At 36.9% G+C, this 17,832-nt stretch overlaps 1 protein-coding gene across 1 annotated transcript in view; it reads right to left on the bottom strand.

Moving 5' to 3' along the window:
* Window positions 1-471: 471 nt before the first annotated feature.
* The window catches only part of LOC112866564 (uncharacterized), a 118,841-nt gene continuing 101,480 nt past the window's right edge, over window positions 472-17,832 (bottom strand). The window contains exon 4 of the mRNA XM_086715220.1: window positions 472-1,578. Within this exon, the coding sequence (XP_086571346.1) occupies window positions 1,278-1,578 (301 nt within the window). The 3' untranslated portion in view covers window positions 472-1,277. The remainder of the gene's footprint in view (window positions 1,579-17,832) is intronic.

Raw genomic sequence — 17,832 nt, 5'->3', positions numbered from 1 at the left:
GCAGGACCACAACCTCTGACATAGTGTTAGTCTGTATCCAAATTTCTCTCAACAACGGATATTAATTTTGGGGGCACTTGGGTGACTTAGTCTGTTACATGTCTGGCTTTTGGTTTCAGCTCAGGTCATGATTTCATGGTTTGTGAATTCGAGTCCCGCATCAGGCTCCATGCTGACAGCACAGAGCCTGCTTGGGATTCTCTCTCCCTCTCTCTCTGCCCCTCTCCCACTCATGGGCATGAGCTCTCTCTCTCCCTCTCTCTCAAAATCAATAAATAAGCTTTAAAAAATGGATGTTATTTTTTTAATTGCTGATAAACTGGTAAGGATAATATTATTTATAGTAAGTGTTTTTATTGGCATGTTAAAATTATTAAAGAAGTTTATATGTTTTCTTGCTTTTTGTTCATTTCAAATATCTCTTTTTGGGTTGCATTAGTCCTTTTCTTCCTTTTTTTTTTTTTCCCAAGCCAAACTGTATCCAGCTTTATTAAAGATACTTTTCATAAACAATCATGGTATTTCAGGCAGGACATGGGCAGACAATCGTTAACAGTATAGAACAACTTTCAAACTCCCTTCTTCAATGGACTACCAAAATCAGAAAGCCACTATAGAACCCAATGAAGTCTTCATTTGAGGCTCTGAACAGGGAAAGTTTAGAGTGAGGGTTGACATTTTACATTTAGCATGTTGTTTAACAACTTTTCACAAGCCGACCCTGAATTTCAGGAAATGAAATGAAAATGGCAGAATTATCAATCTGAAGCTCCACAAGCTAAAAAAGGAACTCTTTTGAGGGATGCCATCTCCATGGTGACACTGTAAAGTCCAGATTGCCTGACGTACTGGGAACCATTTCTTGGGGTCAGGTTCCAACAGGTCTCTGGGTTTAAGGGAGTCAAGTCTATGTTGAAGGCAGAGGGAGAAAAGGGCATAAGAAATGAATTTTCGATTTTCCACCCCACAAGGCGTTTGTTGCCAAGGTGGCTAATGTGCGTTAACATCAAGGAATCGCTCCTCCTGGGAACCAAGAGGAAGTTTCTCAGAACTAGAAGGGAATGGTGTTTTTCCCCTTGAATCAGTCTAGCTTCAGAGATATTCTATTAGTGACATATGCCCTTCCCCCAAAACAACAATGAAGTGTTCTGTGTGCTAACCACATAGCTTTAAAAAAAAGTAGAACAAAATTCTGCATTTTTATAAAACTTGATAAAAAATGGTATTTCAAACTGTACAGTCACCAGAAGTATAGAGTTATCAAAAATGCACACACTTCACTTGGCGTCTCCGGCACCTTCAGCTTTCTGTGCCTGGTCTGTTTTGGCATCTCCATTTTCTGCTGGGTTATTCCCATCCTTGCCAGCATCAGCTTTCCCCTTTTTCCCTTTGGGTACCTTCTCTCCCTTCTTTGCAGGGGCCTTTTTAGGTTTGGGATCTGGCTTCGGAGGAGCAGGTTTAGCAGATAACCTTGCAGATCTTCTCTGGGGCTCATCCTTCCCCTTGGCTGTATCTCCTTTAGCTTCCCCTTCAGCCTTTCTCGTGGGCCTGGTGGCGTCAGTGGGGGGGACATAGGTGCTGGACACCAGGACGCAGGGGCACGTGGGCTTTGGCCGGTCCTAGGGTCGTTCTCACCTCCTTTTCTTCACACTGCTCCTGCATTAGTCCTTTTCTTAGTAAAGAAGTCATTTGTTCTTATTGTCTTGAAAGATCATAATCCACTAAGGAACTAAATTACTTTATTATAATATATGTTTCAAAGTGTTTCTAGTATGTGCTTGTGATATATACATTTATGTATCATGAATTTGTCATTCCAGGATATGTAGTCAAATTAGTCAAACATTTATGATTCTTGACCTTTTTTTCACCAAAAACTGTCTTTATGGGTATTAACAAGAAAACCACAGGCCCACAATGGCATCACTTATATTAGTCCCCAAGTCAGTAAACCATGACTTAATATCTCACCCGACTGCAGTTTCAACCCAGAAAATGTAAGCCTTAACCAGTCACCATGGAAATTTCCTGGTCAGCACTCAGGAAATTACCCAGGAACCCCCTTCCATTCCCTATGAGGGGGACCTTGCCTAAAACAATGAATTCTTTGCTAATAATTTCCTTTTTTCCACTCCCTCTCTACCTTAAAAAAAACCTTTCCATTTCTGTAGCCTTTTGGAGTTCTCCTCTACTTGCTAGATGGGGTGCTGTCTGATTCATGAATTGATTAATAAAGCCAATTACAGCTTTAAAATTTACTCAGTTAAATTTTTGTCATTTAACAGATTTATTTAACTAATAATAAGCTACTGTGTTCATCTGATACTTACAGCTTCTTTTTTCTTTTAACTGCTTTTCTTTACAAATAATTAAAAGTTTACCTCCTCACTTTGGCTGGTTATATTTCAATTCATTTTGTCTAATGGCCTATGTCTAGGGATGATGAAGACTGACAGTTTTATATTTTTCTGCTTTTAAAATAAATGTTCCTATTGTTTCCTGTTAAGCATAGTACTTACCTTCAGGGGGAAAGAAATCTTCCTAACCCTATTCACTGATGAGTTTTTTCATGACTAATTTTAAATATTATCAAATATGTCTTTTGGCAAAAAATTTGATTATGCAGTTTTTCTCATTTAACCTATTAATATGGTGAATCAAAATAATTTATTTATTCAGGAATATTATGACACCATATAAACTCAGAAATATCAGGATATAGATGGGACCAAACAAGGTTGATTCTTATGTAGTGCTGGAATTTGGTATTTAATATGTTGATTGTAATTGAAGATTTTTATATGATCTTTTATAGTATGTTGATATCAAAGTTATGTAACCTTTAAAAAACAAATAGAATGTTTTCTTTGATTGTCTATGCTCCAAAATTATTTCAACAGCAGCAAATTTACTTGTTTAAATATTTAAAACTATTTGAACCTAGAAAACATTATTGGTTTCTCTTGTTTAATAGCTTATACATAAGGAGTATTACTATAGACATAGTTTTATTGAATGGATTTAGGTTTTGTTGGTCAATTTTGGAAATCTTTATTTTTCTAGAAAAAGGTTTGATTTATCCAGACTTTCATTTCTGGTAGATATTATTGTGAACATTTTTTTAATATAATTGTTTTTTCCTCTGTGATTGTGTACTTTTTTATTCCTAATTACAAGTATATGTATTTTCTCTTCTTTACTTGATTCATCCAATAGTAATCTATTTTATTGTCTTTAAAAAATTAGCTCTTAAATTCATAGTTAGTTATTTTAATTTCCAATGTTGTGTTCATGTCTTTCTTCTCTGTCCTAACATTTTTTTTTCCAAATTTGTGATTTTGTTCTAATGATTTCACCTTTTTGCTATAAAAACACTAAAGTTGTTTGTTTGTTTGTTTGTTTTTTACTATAAATTATAATTAGTGTCCCCTTGTATTTATCTTCTAGATTTAGTATTAACTCTTAGGCTTTTTCATTTGCGGTTACTATATTTGGTTTGCCTTTGGTTGACTGGATCAGCCCTTAACTGATTTTATTTTCTCTTGTTTTGAAGCGCAGACAGGCCCCCAGACTGAAAAAGCCCAGCTTCCCAATACAACTCCTGGAACTGTTGGTGAAGATTCTCAAGCTCTTGCATATGTAAGACCATCTTGCTGTTGGTTTTCTAATGTAAATGGACTATTTACACAATTCTCAGAGCACCCACTTCCCTTTACTTATTTATTTATTTAAATAAATTTTTTAATGTCTATTTTTGAGGCAGACAGAAAACGAGCAGGGGAAAGACCGGGAGACAGATTCTGAAGCAGGCTCCAGGCTCTGTGCTGTCAGCACTCGAACCCAGGAACTGCAGGGTCGTGACCTGAGCTGAAGTCCATTGTTCAACTGACTGAGACACCCAGGTGCCCCACCCTCTTCCCTTTAAAAGTGTCTATATTTTGAACTCCTTTCTAGCTGTGTAAGCCTGCATTTAAAATATATATTTTTTAATGTTTTTAATGTTTAAAATATATTTTTTAAATGTTTTTAAAATATACCTGCTGCACAGGCATGAATGTTCACCGAAATTGACAATTTTCTCTTCAAGTTCAAGAACTGAAACAGGAAATGCCTTGGAATCGGTCTTTCCAGTGTAGAAAGTGATTTCCTTTTCACTAACAATGTTTCTTTCATTACTTAACAATAGGATTTTATTACTTTTTGAAATCGTGTCCATTTCATTTATTTGCATTTCTTTTGCACCCTACAGGTGTAGTCTTCCCTGCACCTCCTGCTAAGTCTGGTCTCTGCTCATTTTTATCTTTCTGTAACTTACCCCTGTATCCTTCAGGCTAAGATCTGATTCACTGACTTGTTTGTTGCTGTTGTTTGTTTTTATTTGTTTTCTCCCCCCCCCCCCCGCATATTTATTTCATATGTTGACACAGGTAAATGTTTTTAAGCTCTCAGTATCATTATTTCCCTCTTTATTTTCGTAACCCTGTGAAATCATGCTTTCATCTGTTGCATGAGCAATCCCTATTTCATTTAGTCTATGTTTTTTTTTAATTTCCTTGCAAGAACAATTTATTTGAGAATAGTATTTTCAACTGCTTCCTGGAATCAATCTTGTGAGATGCTGTTTCTTTTGTGTGAGATGTTTTATTTCTTATACTTTGTCCTAAATGTGTAGTTTTTTTCCCCCCTTCTCCTCATTGTTTATCTTTAAACTTGGAAGTTCCTTTCCCACACTGGCCATACCTCCAAAAACAGTGTGAGTAGAATATCCTTGAGTACACTTTGGATCTCCCCATAGAGCTTTGTTACAGGAAACACTATTCTTGCTGTCTTATTTTTTTCATGAACTGACTTCTCAGCAGAGGCAAAACAGAAAGGGAACTCCTGGGTCCTCTCTCCACCTGCTGCAGGTGGTCCCTCACCTGGTCCCTCCATCAGGTGAGATTAATGTGTCGGAAGTTATTTGTGTGGATCCATGTCTTCGAACTACTCCACTGCTAATGTCAAGTTTCCTCTATAATGTATGCCTATGAGCACTGCTGTATCTCTGCAGCTCTCCAGCTTTTTCTCTTGCAACCGGGTGAATAAAATCAGTTTCTCTGGGTAAAGAATAAGAGGGCTATTTAGTTCTGGGGCCCAAACATGGTCTCGAAACGAGGAGAAAAAAAATATTAAATTTCCTCCTAGATTCTTGATTTAATCTCTTGATTCAGAATCTGGAAGTGTTGGAAGATTTTTTTACCTCAATACCTGGGATTCGTTGTCTCATTGCTTCGAGAATGAAGAGGTGGACACAAAATGAGCAGCAGGCCAAAGTTTATTAGAGTATAAGATCAAAAAGGAAGAATAGTATGAAAGCTCTCTTTACAGAGAGGGGGACACTCGAAAGTGAATGTCTGCGGACTATAGGCAAAGGTCTTGGTTTTATAAGGTTTTGGTTTCCCTCCCCCCCCCTTCCCTTTCCCTTTCCCCTTGATCTTTCTTAGATTCTAGCCTTATTGGTTTGATAACTCTAGATGCTGGGTTATCCATTCCTGATTGGCTCCTTTCCATCCTATGAGGGGTGGTCTATAGCCCTACCATTCCTGGTGGGTGATACCTTTTATAGTCTACTTAGTTTTGGTCAGGTCTTTTGTCAAATTCCGGAGGGAAACCTGAGGGGGAAGTAGGTGGCTATTACATTCTTAAGAGGAACCTTATGCACAAGGGGATTTGCTGTGATCGGACCCTCCCAACATGTTCCAAAATATGTGTGTTTCCCCACACAGGAACCTCAGATCTTACCCTTTCCCTCTCTGCCTATTTTATTCTATTTTTCCCCTATTATAAAAGGTTATGAATTAGGTTTCCTTTAAACCTTGAAACTCTTGATAATGTGAATTGTCTATTTTCCTTGTTTGATTAAAAGAGATAGAAAGGAAGCTAGGAACACAGGAGGTTAATTGTAGACGCTTATGAGAATTCACAATGAATTTTTGCAAACTCTTGAAATTTAGGACATTGATTTTCAGTTGAGAATATATCTTCTGTGAAAAATGGTGTATGGGTGTGAAGTGCCTCTCAGAATCCATTTGTTCTCTCACTTTGGGATCAGCCCTCACTCTAATAATTAAACTAAGACACTATAAAGCAAGAAATGCCACCATATCCTCAGGGAAATGTAAGTATAATGCTTGTTGGTAACACATATAGACATGAGACATTTAATCTCAAAACACTGACACAGCACGCTGAGACACTGCCAGTTGTCTGCTTCTTGTTAAGATAGTTATAATTATATTAACTACATATATTAAGAATAATAATAAATGCAGACTAACAAAGTGTATAAGTGCAAAAAGGAAATATTAGATGATTGGAATTGGTAAAATTAATCTGAAAAATCTTGTTGGAAGAGACAAGTTTGGCATAGGAATTTTAGGAGAAAGTGGATATAACTGCTGGAAGGATGGGCTAGAAATTCTGATTGAAAGAAAAGTTCTGAAAAAGAAGAGCACATTCAATTCTTGTTGGCAGAATAATAGAGGTTAAAATACAAGAAGCTTATATTAAGCTTATACAAGTGTTTGTTGAATTGAAAAGCAGTCTTAATCTTCTCTGTCTCCAGAGACTAAAGAATAAATTGTTTAAACTTACTACGATAAATTTAGAATCAAAATAATTAAAATGGTGTATCTTAAATCCTTGAACATATCTAATGCTTTGTAATGTACTAAATAGAGATCTAAAATCCAACATTTGGAAGCAGATAGCTGCCCCTAAAAAATGTATTTTCAAATGAGAATGCATAAATGTCTAAACAAACATACCAAAAGCATTTGTCCAAAAACAGGTTATGGTTGAGAGATTTGACTGAGGATAAAGAGTATGATTTTATAGCACCACATCTCTACTTTAAACAGCGATAAATAAAATTTCTCAAGGAATCATGAAACATTGATGTCAATGGCAAGAATAAAGGTAGTTCTGAGAACACGCCGAGTATCTTGGCATTTCTTCCTTCCCCATCTAATGACCCGAGGTTTGGTTCCCACCACCCAGACTTTCCTGGTCATTGGTCAGAGATTTTCTCATTTCAGAAAGTGGCTCAAGAACCTTTGCTATGATTACATTCCACTGACTGTTTTGAGAAAGCTAGTAAGACCTTAGGATCCAAGGAAGTGTATCAAACAGTTCTCAGTGGACCTTTAATTCAGTCACCACTGTGAATTATGTCAAAAGTTTTCTCTACACATTGTGGACGATAGATTTTTGAATAGGTTTAATACAGATACAGGTGAACATTACTTTTTATCTCAAATATTAATACCGCTAGAATCAGAAATGGAACTTTCCAAATGGCACTAGAGATTCTAAATCTCCTTGGAAATAACTGTCTCCCTCATTTTCCTTGGATCAGTGGCTAAGACTGACATGTCAAGGAATCATTGTGATTTTTTTTCTTTTACTTTTAAACATTTAATTTTCTTCTTTGGTTAAATCTGAATAAATACTTCATGATTAGGAGGGACAGCTGGATATTTGAACAGGTGGTTGCAAAAGATTATGGAATAGCTTCTCAGGAAAACATTCCTAACTAGATACACAGCCATCTGTCAGATATTGTTTAAAAATTCTTATGTGTAGGAAAAATTACAAAATGAGCTCTTAATGGCCTACATATTGACATTTTCAATAATAAAAGTATGGGTCAGGTACAAAAAGGGAGGTGTTTAACAGCCCAAGCAATTTTTAACAAAGACATTGTTCTAAATCAGAATTGTCCAAAGTGAACTGTATAAATTCTAAAATTAAGATCCTAATACATATTATTAATTAAAAGGAAGGTTGACAAATACTGCTGAAAAAGGCTTGCTTACACAAAGCTAAAGAATTTTTATTTTTGTTTATATGTTTGGTTTATGTTTATGTTTTATGTTTGAAACCCTCAGGGCCTTTAGGATATTAACGTCTAATGTGGCATTCCAGGTAAGAAGTGAATTGTGGAGAACATTCTCCATTTCAACTAGACAGGTGAATCGAACCAGAATTCAGAATAAGAAACATCAGCTTCATACCAGTTCCAAAACCGTTTCATGATTCAGAGATTGGGGAAGACAGGACACAGAATACCACTGTGGTCTACACCTCTGTGAGGTAGTTACTCCAAGGTCTTGATCCTTCATGTAACATCCTATCACCACAGTATTTTAAACAGAAGAGATGTGAACAGAAACTACCAGAAGAGAAACAAGCGTGTATATTCGGGACGTTGCCGTCCTCACCTATACGTTACTATAGACTAGAAACCGAGAAAGGGAATCACGTAGCTGAGCATGCGTAGAATCGTGGTTACACAAGAACGCTGTCTTTTCAGAAACATATGGGGGTGGAGGGGGTTGACGTCGCAGTAGGGCCCAGAGTACATTGGGTACCAGCCCAGTAAAACAGATGAATAGGACTGGGAGTCGTGCAGATTAGCCTGATTAAATTAACACTGGAGACGGTTAAAGCAAAACCAACGTTGAAAAACACTTGATCAGTGACACAGACAGACTTGTTTTGTGTATTTTGCCATTGTTACTGTATAAAGATTCTTTACAGGTCAGTTTTCTTGTTGGAGTAAATATACTCTAATGTATATCACAAATAAAACTATCTGCTCTTAAAATACATAACTCAGGGGCGCCTGGGTGGCTTAGTTGGTTGAGCATCCGACTCCGGCTCAGGTCATGATCTCGCAGTTCGTGAGTTTGAGCCCCGCGTGGGACTCTGTGCTGACAACTCAGACCAGGAGCCTGCTTCAGATTCTGTGTCCCCCTCTCTCTCCGCCCCACCCCTGCTTGTGCTCTGTCTCTCTCTGTCTTTCAAAAATGAATACATATTTTAAAAATTTTTTTTAATAAATAAAAAAAATAAAATACATAGCTAAGCTTACTCTGAATTATTTTAAATTTTAAGCTAGTATTGACATTCATTCATTTTGTAATACTTTTTTTCCTTTTCGGTTTTTTTTTTTTTTGATTTTTTTTTTTTTTTTTATTCCTTCACTTTCGCCAGAGTGTCATCAGCTGTTTTAAGCATATCTTTTGTAAACGTAATGTAGCCAGTTACTTCATATTTTGGGAAAATGGTACCTGCATTTTAATGGTATTATTTAACACATGTGTCCACTAAAATAATAACTGATAATTTTCCGTTTTTATTATGCCCTTATTCTTTTTTCCTTTTTTTTTTTTTCAACGTTTATTTATTTTTTGGGACAGAGAGAGACAGAGCATGAATGGGGGAGGGGCAGAGAGAGAGGGAGACACAGAATCGGAAACAGGCTCCAGGCTCTGAGCTATCAGCCCAGAGCCTGACGCGGGGCTCGAACTCACGGACCATGAGATCGTGACCTGGCTGAAGTCGGACGCTTAACCGACTGCGCCACCCAGGCGCCCCTCCTTTCTTTCTTTTTAACCACACTGCTATGTTGTCTCCATCCCTCACTTGTTTCTCTCTCTTTCTCTCTTCCCCCACCCCCCCTTGGTCCTAGGAGAGGTCCTTGATCTTTTCTGCCACTTTGCTAATGAGATTCTTTCGAAGGTGAATTATGTGAACACAGGATAATGATTTTAGCATAAATTGTTTTCAAATATGATTTGTAAGCATTTAGGGAAAGAAAGTGCTCACTAAATATGATAACTCAAGATTATGGGTCAGTGGGAGGGTATTACTGTACCAACAGGCTGTTATAAGCATGATCTGGATTTAGCAAGTTGAATGTAGTTTTAAAAGTATCTTATTGGGGCGCCTGGGTGGCGCAGTCGGTTAGGCGTCCGACTTCAGCCAGGTCACCATCTCGCGGTCCGTGAGTTCGAGCCCCGCGTCGGGCTCTGGGCTGATGGCTCCGAGTCTGGAGCCTGTTTCCGATTCTGTGTCTCCCTCTCTCTCTGCCCCTCCCCCGTTCATGCTCTGTCTCTCTCTGTCCCAAAAATAAATAAAAAACGTTGAAAAAAAATTAAAAAAAAAAAAGTATCTTATATCATTAAGAGTTAGTTAGATGGTTAAAAATGAGATAAATGAGAGTACGATGCAGTGCATTTCTGGTTTATTAAATAAATGGTTCTATCCAAGATTGATGACTAACGTAGGGATATAAAGCTAGAGTAAGGTATGCAATGGTAGATTTTTTACATCATTTTGATAACTCACTCTGATGTTCACATGAGTAGAAATCATATCAAATTATCAAATAGCATGATGCTTGAAATAAGGAAAATACAGGGAAATTTTACAGTAAATTTTTTTCAAAAAAGACTGAAATGTTAGACTGAATTCAGTAAGATGAAATTTTGTTATTATTTTTTAAGTATCCTCCTTTGGCTTATTAACAAGATATTCTATCTTGGCTGCTGAAAATATAGCTTAACAGCATAGATAAAGAAAATTTAAGAGTAATTGTTGAGATTAAGTTGGATTTGAAGTAACAGTGAATGTCACAACTAATATATCCAATAGCACTTCAGACCACTGTCAAAATAGAAAGTTAAAAATGAGAAAGATATAACCTCTTTTTACTTTTTGCTAGTTAGACCGACCGTGTGGGAATTCTGTGTTCAGTTCAGTGTTCAGCCCATTTCGAGAGGAACCTTGGACAAGCTAAAATGTAACCACAATGGTGAAGATTCACAACCATGAAGGGATCCGTAGATTTATCAGAGATTGTAGATTTAAATATGGGCTAGACAATCATTTGGTGGTGCTGTTTTTTCACTCAACGAGCTTTCATTGAGTACCTAAGCTGGACTAGTTTCTAGGACTATATAAAACCAACGGTACTGGGTCTTTCGTCATAAACGCTTACATAAATGACAGTGATGTGAGGTATAATAGAATATTCATTAGATATATTCATATGTGTGTTAGTGCCACCAAGGAAATCTAAATAAATGCATTTCTTTCAATTCTTTGTTATGGATTTATAACAAATGAGGAAAAATACTACCATGACAATTTTTTCAAGTTTTTATACTTTTTAACCAATGTTTTTCACTCTATGTTTCATTATCATGCTTCTACAAAGAAATTCCATTTTAATTCAATTAATTTAAATTTCATTTAATATCTACCTAATGAAAAAAAATTAAATATCAAGAAAGAAAACCTTGTCAAATATGGTTGAGCATTAGAGGCCCACCAATCATTGTAATATCTAAGATTTGGGCCTACCTTTACCTCCCTTCCACCTAAACCAACTCTGTCGTTCTGGGGACAATATCTTCCTCATTGAGAATGCATGTTTTACAAACCCATTGTTTATAGATTCACTCAATATTATTAATCCCATCTCCCAAGTTTGATTCATATTTTTCCTTCATTGAGCATTGCAGTTTTTCCCTTTTTTAATTTATGTAGAACATCCCCACACAATTTTAATCCCCCTTTCCTTTTGTTTATTTATGATAGTACAGATTTTTAATAAATTATTTTTTAATTTTATTTAAATGCATTTTGTGTTTATTTTGTGAAATGTATTTAATTTTAAACACCGTTTCATTGTGACGACCAAATGACACTGTGTGTGTTAAGCACAAGCCAAGGGGACACATAACAGCAAAGCAAAATTTGTACCATTTACTTTTATATTATCCCTTTATAATTTTTTACCAGACTGTACACATAAGCTATAAAACTATTTTCCAATCAATACCACAAATTGGGTTTTAAAACTAAAACCCAATATTTATTACAAATGCAACAAAGTGTTTTATTATGTTTTAGTTACACAATTTTATATTCCTTAATTTCTATGTCCTGGTTCTTTCATAAAGTATATCCATAATCCCATAATTTCTGACTCTGGCCATTTCACCTTGAAACTTCCTTCCTCTTGTCTCCTCCCTAGAAACTTGACCTACCGATATCAAATCGTGGCATTATAATAGCAGTTTAGAAGTGCACCAGATGAAAAGGACGGATTACGATCAATTCTAGGTGACAGTGGCAGCTTTAAAAAAATCCAAATTCAAAACCAAGCCGAGAGTCCAGTGGTTCTACAGAAGATTGCAGGAGAGATGTACTTTGGGAATATAAAGGATGAGAGAAGGCATTTTTCTAAATAGGAAATGGCAACTATTACCGCTCAGATTTAGAACAGGCTCCACCGCTGTGTGACAGCTTGATTGTACACCTGTGACTTTTTCTCCCTCTGGTATTATGCATCTCTATCAGATAGCTGATATTGAAGCCCTTCTGGCTTTTCAAGGTCTAGTTTTAGCTGATTTTTATATATGCTTTATTTGCCTTTGTATCTATTGATATCCTATTTTCATCTATTACAACTGGACGGACAAAAGGATTTTCCAAACTTTAATCCAAAATTGGATAAAAGAGAAATCTCGTTACAGGTGTTATCTGTGTGACTAATCTGTTCAGACTGTGCATATAAGTTATATATTCAGAAATGCTTTAATGAAAACGTTAACTTTAAAGAGTGAAATTAAGAAAGCAGTATTGCCACTTATTTTCAAAAGTACTTTATACCCGTGAAGTTCAGACGATACTTCATAGCCTTCTTCTGAAAGGCTTTGTATTCATCATGCTGATTAGCCAGAATTAGAGACACCTCGTTAACTGTATCATTCGGTTGTATTCGAGCTGAGTACACAATTGTGGCTAACTCTAAAGTCATGATCCACCATAACATTTATGTGAAAGAACGGATATTAATTTCATTCAACTGAAGTAATTGGGTAAGAACTGTACTCGTACTGTGATTTAATAAGCAACATATGAAAATATGTGATAGACCATTCTACTAAAGGCAAAGTGCAGACATGTGATATACTTAACACAAGAAAGGAAAGCACTTAGTAGCACATGGATGTTCAGAGTCACAAAGCAACTATCGAATTGAGCTATACATTGGAACTCACAAGTACTTATATTTTTCCCTCCATGACTGAAATGTTTTATTTTTTCAAGATGTTTTAAACCACAGATACCTGTGTTTGTTGCCTACAAAACACTGAGAAATGTACTCTGTCCTTTACTCTGGGTTGGAAATTAGAGCTTGAAGAGGGGACACATTGGACTGTGGGTCTGTCAGTTGTGCAGGTTGTCAACTGCAACTTTCTATCCCCATAAAAGGAAATATACTTCCCCATTTTGAATCAGTTGTCTTTGACAATATGGAAGGGCAGGGAGAACAGAGAGCATTCTAAAGCTGCCTGTGAACAGACTTGTAGCATACCAGGAAGTTACTTCCTGTCTGCATGCCTTTCTCATCTGTCCACCGTCATTTTTTTCATCTTTTTTCAACATCAATATTAGCCACAGTTTTTGTCATCACCAATGTCTCACTCCTTGAAGTTCTAATTATAAACTCATCCAGTTCACCAGTTAAGGACGCACATCTGTAAATTAAGCTCATTAGAGAACAAAGCAGCAGCAGTTTTATTTAAATTAGTCAACGGAGAGCTGTAGTTTAAGGCTGATATTTATGAGGACATAATTAGCCCAGACTAGGCAAAGATTGCAAATCTCCAATCCTTTGGCAAACACTCTACACAAGTCTTCACAAACCAGATAAAGCTATATTAACCACTATGTCATACTTTACCCTGCATTACACACTGTAGGGCATAAAAATATAAGGCATAGCCCAATTCTCAAATAATTTGCATCCCAGGTAAAGAGCAAGAACCTAAAGGGTTTATAGTGAACATTCAGGGGCAAAGGAACACTACGTAATCAAAAGTTAAAATTGCTTGTGTAAAGAAGGCAGGTAAGCAGATGATAGACATTCAGAGTTGTGATTGGTTTAATCAACTTATTAAATGAAGTATAACTGGCCTTAAAACTTAAAAACATAATTAAGTATTTAAAAAAAAAGATGAGAAGGCAATGTGTAGTAAAGATAGAGAGAAGGAAGAAAAGAAGAAAAGAAATCAGAGCAGGCGATTATGGGATCTCCTTCCCCTGCCTACTAAGGATAATTCATTGATATCTTCTTGACCTTTCTCTTCAATTCTAGTACCTTTTAAGACATGTTGCTAATTTGCTAGGTCTTGTGTTTTATTATGCAGCAGATGGAGGTATAAAGTTGGTAGGAAAGCTGCGGAGATTTATATTTGAAAACAGATTGCTTGCTGGAGAGAAAAATAAATATTCAAGAAGAGAGAGAGAAATTAGAGAGAGACAGAAAGTGAAATCTTTGGAGAGATTGGAGAATTTGGAAGGGGTGAGGAGAGTCTTTGAGGCAGTTGGATCTCCATGAGAATATTAAGAGAAAGAGGAATGGAAAAATAATTTAAAGAAATTTGGATGTAATCCTCAAGTATTTTGGGGGGAGGGGGGTTTCAAAATACTTGTTTTGAGTGTTTTAAGACTATTTCCATGAGACTTTCTTCCCAGGTTTCTTCAATGGTATTGTATACGAGACATAAGTATAGCGTATCTTCACGCATATAACCTCATCCTATATCCCCATGCACCCTGAGCTACTTTTAAGTCATAAGAGAATGGTTTTAGAAAGAATGCGTGAATTACACAAACACTTGGGTCCTAATCTCAGAAATTTTCACTCCCCCTTACTATAACAGGGATGTGGCCGCAATGACACACCAATTAAGAACAAATTTAAGTAGGGGCACCTGGGTGGCTCAGCCGGTTGAGAGTCCGACTTGGGCTCAGGTCATGATCTCTGTGGTCTGTGAGTTCGAGCACCGCGTCGGGCTCTGTGCTGACAGCTCGGAGCCTGGAGCCTGCTTCGGATTTTGTGTCTCCCTCTCTCTCTGCCCCTCCCCCGCTCATTCTCTCTCTCTCTCTCTCTCTCTCTCTCTCTGTCAAAAATAAACATTAAAAAAAAAAAAGAAAAGAACTTTTAAAAAAAAGAACAAATTTAAGTAGAAATCAAATCTCCTACTAGTTCTTCCCTACTAAAATAATTCTTTGGTTCTTGAAGAATGTCTTAGAACAAAACACAGTTTTAGGTGAGATATAGCTTTGTGAGAAAGAGCGAGCAGAAAGAAGAGGGACAGGAATCATAAAATGATTACAAAGTAGCATTTTTCATCTGGAATTCTCTTTCTTTCAAAATTCCAGCTTTCTCAGCGCCTTTGTCTCATGGGGTGACAGATCAAGCATCTATTATCACCCCAGCTCATTGCTCTTGTCTCCAATCAGATTGAGAAGGGTGTTAAATTTTTCAACTTTTACGACTAGCCTAAGAGAAGAAGAAGACAGAGACAAAGTAGGAAGAAAATAGGAATGGCAGCTGGGTAAAGATAGACAGATGAGTGGATAGTTGTAGGACCCTCCCCACTAGCTTGTGAGAAAAATCTAGCAACTCCTTTAACTTAATCTTTTGCCTTCTTTACTCAAAAGAAAGAACTGCCTTTAGCAACCTATTGTGGCTTCAAACCTGAAAATTTTAAGGCACTGAGAGAAGAGAATTGTAAACGGGAAAATACCATCCTTTAAGAATCAACCTATGTTGGCTCCTGGGTGGCGCAGTCGGTTAAGCGTCCGGCTTCAGCCAGGTCACGATCTCGCGGTCCGTGAGTTCGAGCCCCGCGTCAGGCTCTGGGCTGATGGCTCGGAGCCTGGAGCCTGTTTCCGATTCTGTGTCTCCCTCTCTCTCTGCCCCTCCCCCGTTCATGCTCTGTCTCTCTCTGTCCCAAAAATAAATAAACGTTGAAAAAAAAAATTAAAAAAAAAAAAAGAATCAACCTATGTAAGGCATTTTGGAAGACAATAAATGATTGAAAATGGTAACACCAGTCCTTTCACCCATTATGGAAACATAAAAGATTTATGAAAAGTAAAAACAAAAGGAGTGCCATTGTATTGTTCTCTCTGTCCCTTCTAATAACATCCCTGATGTATCCAGGTGCCTAATAATGATATTATTCATCAAATATTAGTCAACCTGGCTGAATTAAACCACCGCCTTTGCAGGCTTTCATCACTGCATGTGGATTTCTCTGATGCGGTTCACCTCCCTTTGCCATCTCCAGCACATTGCATGATATTCAGTGTATAGCTGGCAATACATTGATCCTAATCTAATCGCCAGATTTGACCTTTCATATTTTAAGGCATGAAAATGACTGCCATCTTTCATAAGAAGCACTTTAAAAGTTTTGGTGAGCTCAGCCTTCAGATTAGTTACACAAACACCCAGTAATTTGGAAAGGCATTCATTGAATTTTCCAGAGAACGAAAATGGTCTAATATCTGCATGCTTTTTATTATCTAAGAGGCAAGTGAATAAAGAAAGACAATTAATGGAGTGCCTTTACAGGTGTTACACTTTACTACCTCTTTATCTCACCTCTGTCTGGTGTTTTCAAAAACAAAGGACCCACAACTGAAAACATCTGGCCAAATGAATAACCCATTCTCATCTGAGTGTCTCACAGGTGCGATGTGGGAAAACAGAAGAAGGGAAGAAAGAAAACATAATGAGATATTTCATTTTGTCACTAATGGTTCTTTGAAGTCCCTCATTAATCTTTTAGACCATTTTGGCACGTTAATGTCCAACTCTAGAATATTAATATTGCTAAGCTAAGAAAAAGCGAAGTCATTGCCTTTAAAGTTCTTTCTGCATCCTAGCTCTGTGATAATTCTTCCTATTTGAGTCATATTTTAATTGACTCTGACTTTGAGTTTGCCAATCCCAGCAGTCTGGCAGCTACTTTATTTTATACTCCCTGAATTTTTCAAGAAGATGGGAGCAAGATATAATCTTGAAAACTTTTTAAGTCCTAAACTATCAAGACAATTTTTCACAAAGAATGCTGGATGGGTTTGGATGGATGAGTATCTTTCCATGAGACCAAATACCAGTCATGGGAGGGATATGTGTAAAGTAACAATCGCATGCCCACATGCACCATAGAGCTTGTTCTCTGTTCATCTAAAATCAAAGAATATCCTTTAGTAACCAATCTTGTATAGTTAATGCTTTTCGGGTCAACAGCTATAGCCTTAGTTTTGTTTTATTTTTTTAATGAAAGTGACTGATTCTATCATATGAAATAAATTTCCAGGGTAAAGAATAAAGATTTAATCAGAGCGTTCTTTATTTTCTTGCTTATTAGTTTCCTGTCATTGCTGTTACAGAGGACCCAAAATTCAGTGGCTAAAAACAACACATATGTATTGTCTTACAGTCCTGGAGGTCAGAAGTCCTAGAAGCAAGATGAGGGCTAGGCTACATGCCTTTTGGATGCTCTCTTGCCTTTTTAACTTCCATAAGGTACCAGTATGCTTTGGTTTGTGGCTGTATCATACACCCTCTGTATCCTTTGTCACAGGTCACATCACCTTCTCCAAATCTGCCTCTCCTATCTCCCTTTTATACGGACCGTTGTGATGACAATTATTACCCAGGTAATCCAGGGCAATCTCCCCATCCCAGGCTCCTCAGTTTGATCACATTTGCAAAGTCCCTTTTGCCATATAAAGCAACATATTAATAGGTTCTGGGAATTAAGGGGCCTTTCTGCCTGTACACTTACAATCACACAAGCATTTATCTATTCACTTTAGGTCTCTCATCTCCAATTCCTCAAAAAGTAGGTGATGGAAAGATGTAAAAGCACCTTTTTCTACAGTATACCGGTTAGTTTTAGGGTAGTCCAAGGAGATAGAAGAATGAATTCTAGAAGATCCTCCCTTTCTCCTCCAGGTTCAAAGATTTCCCATTCATTGATTAATGAGTGATTTCTTGTCCATGCTAACAAATCCTTATAATTAGGATAAAGATTTTAAGTCAAATTATTCATCATCAGCAACAGAAGCACCACTGCAACCCATAAGAGGATTATCAACTGATGTAGAAACACAGGGGGGAAAAAAAAA

This window comes from Puma concolor, chromosome C1 (genome assembly GCF_028749965.1).
Source record: "Puma concolor isolate L17-30 chromosome C1, mPumCon1.1.hap2, whole genome shotgun sequence".
Classification (NCBI taxonomy): Eukaryota; Metazoa; Chordata; class Mammalia; order Carnivora; family Felidae; genus Puma; species Puma concolor.
The sequence above is the reverse complement of the archived record's forward strand: the minus strand, read 5'-3'. Positions and strand labels throughout refer to the sequence as shown.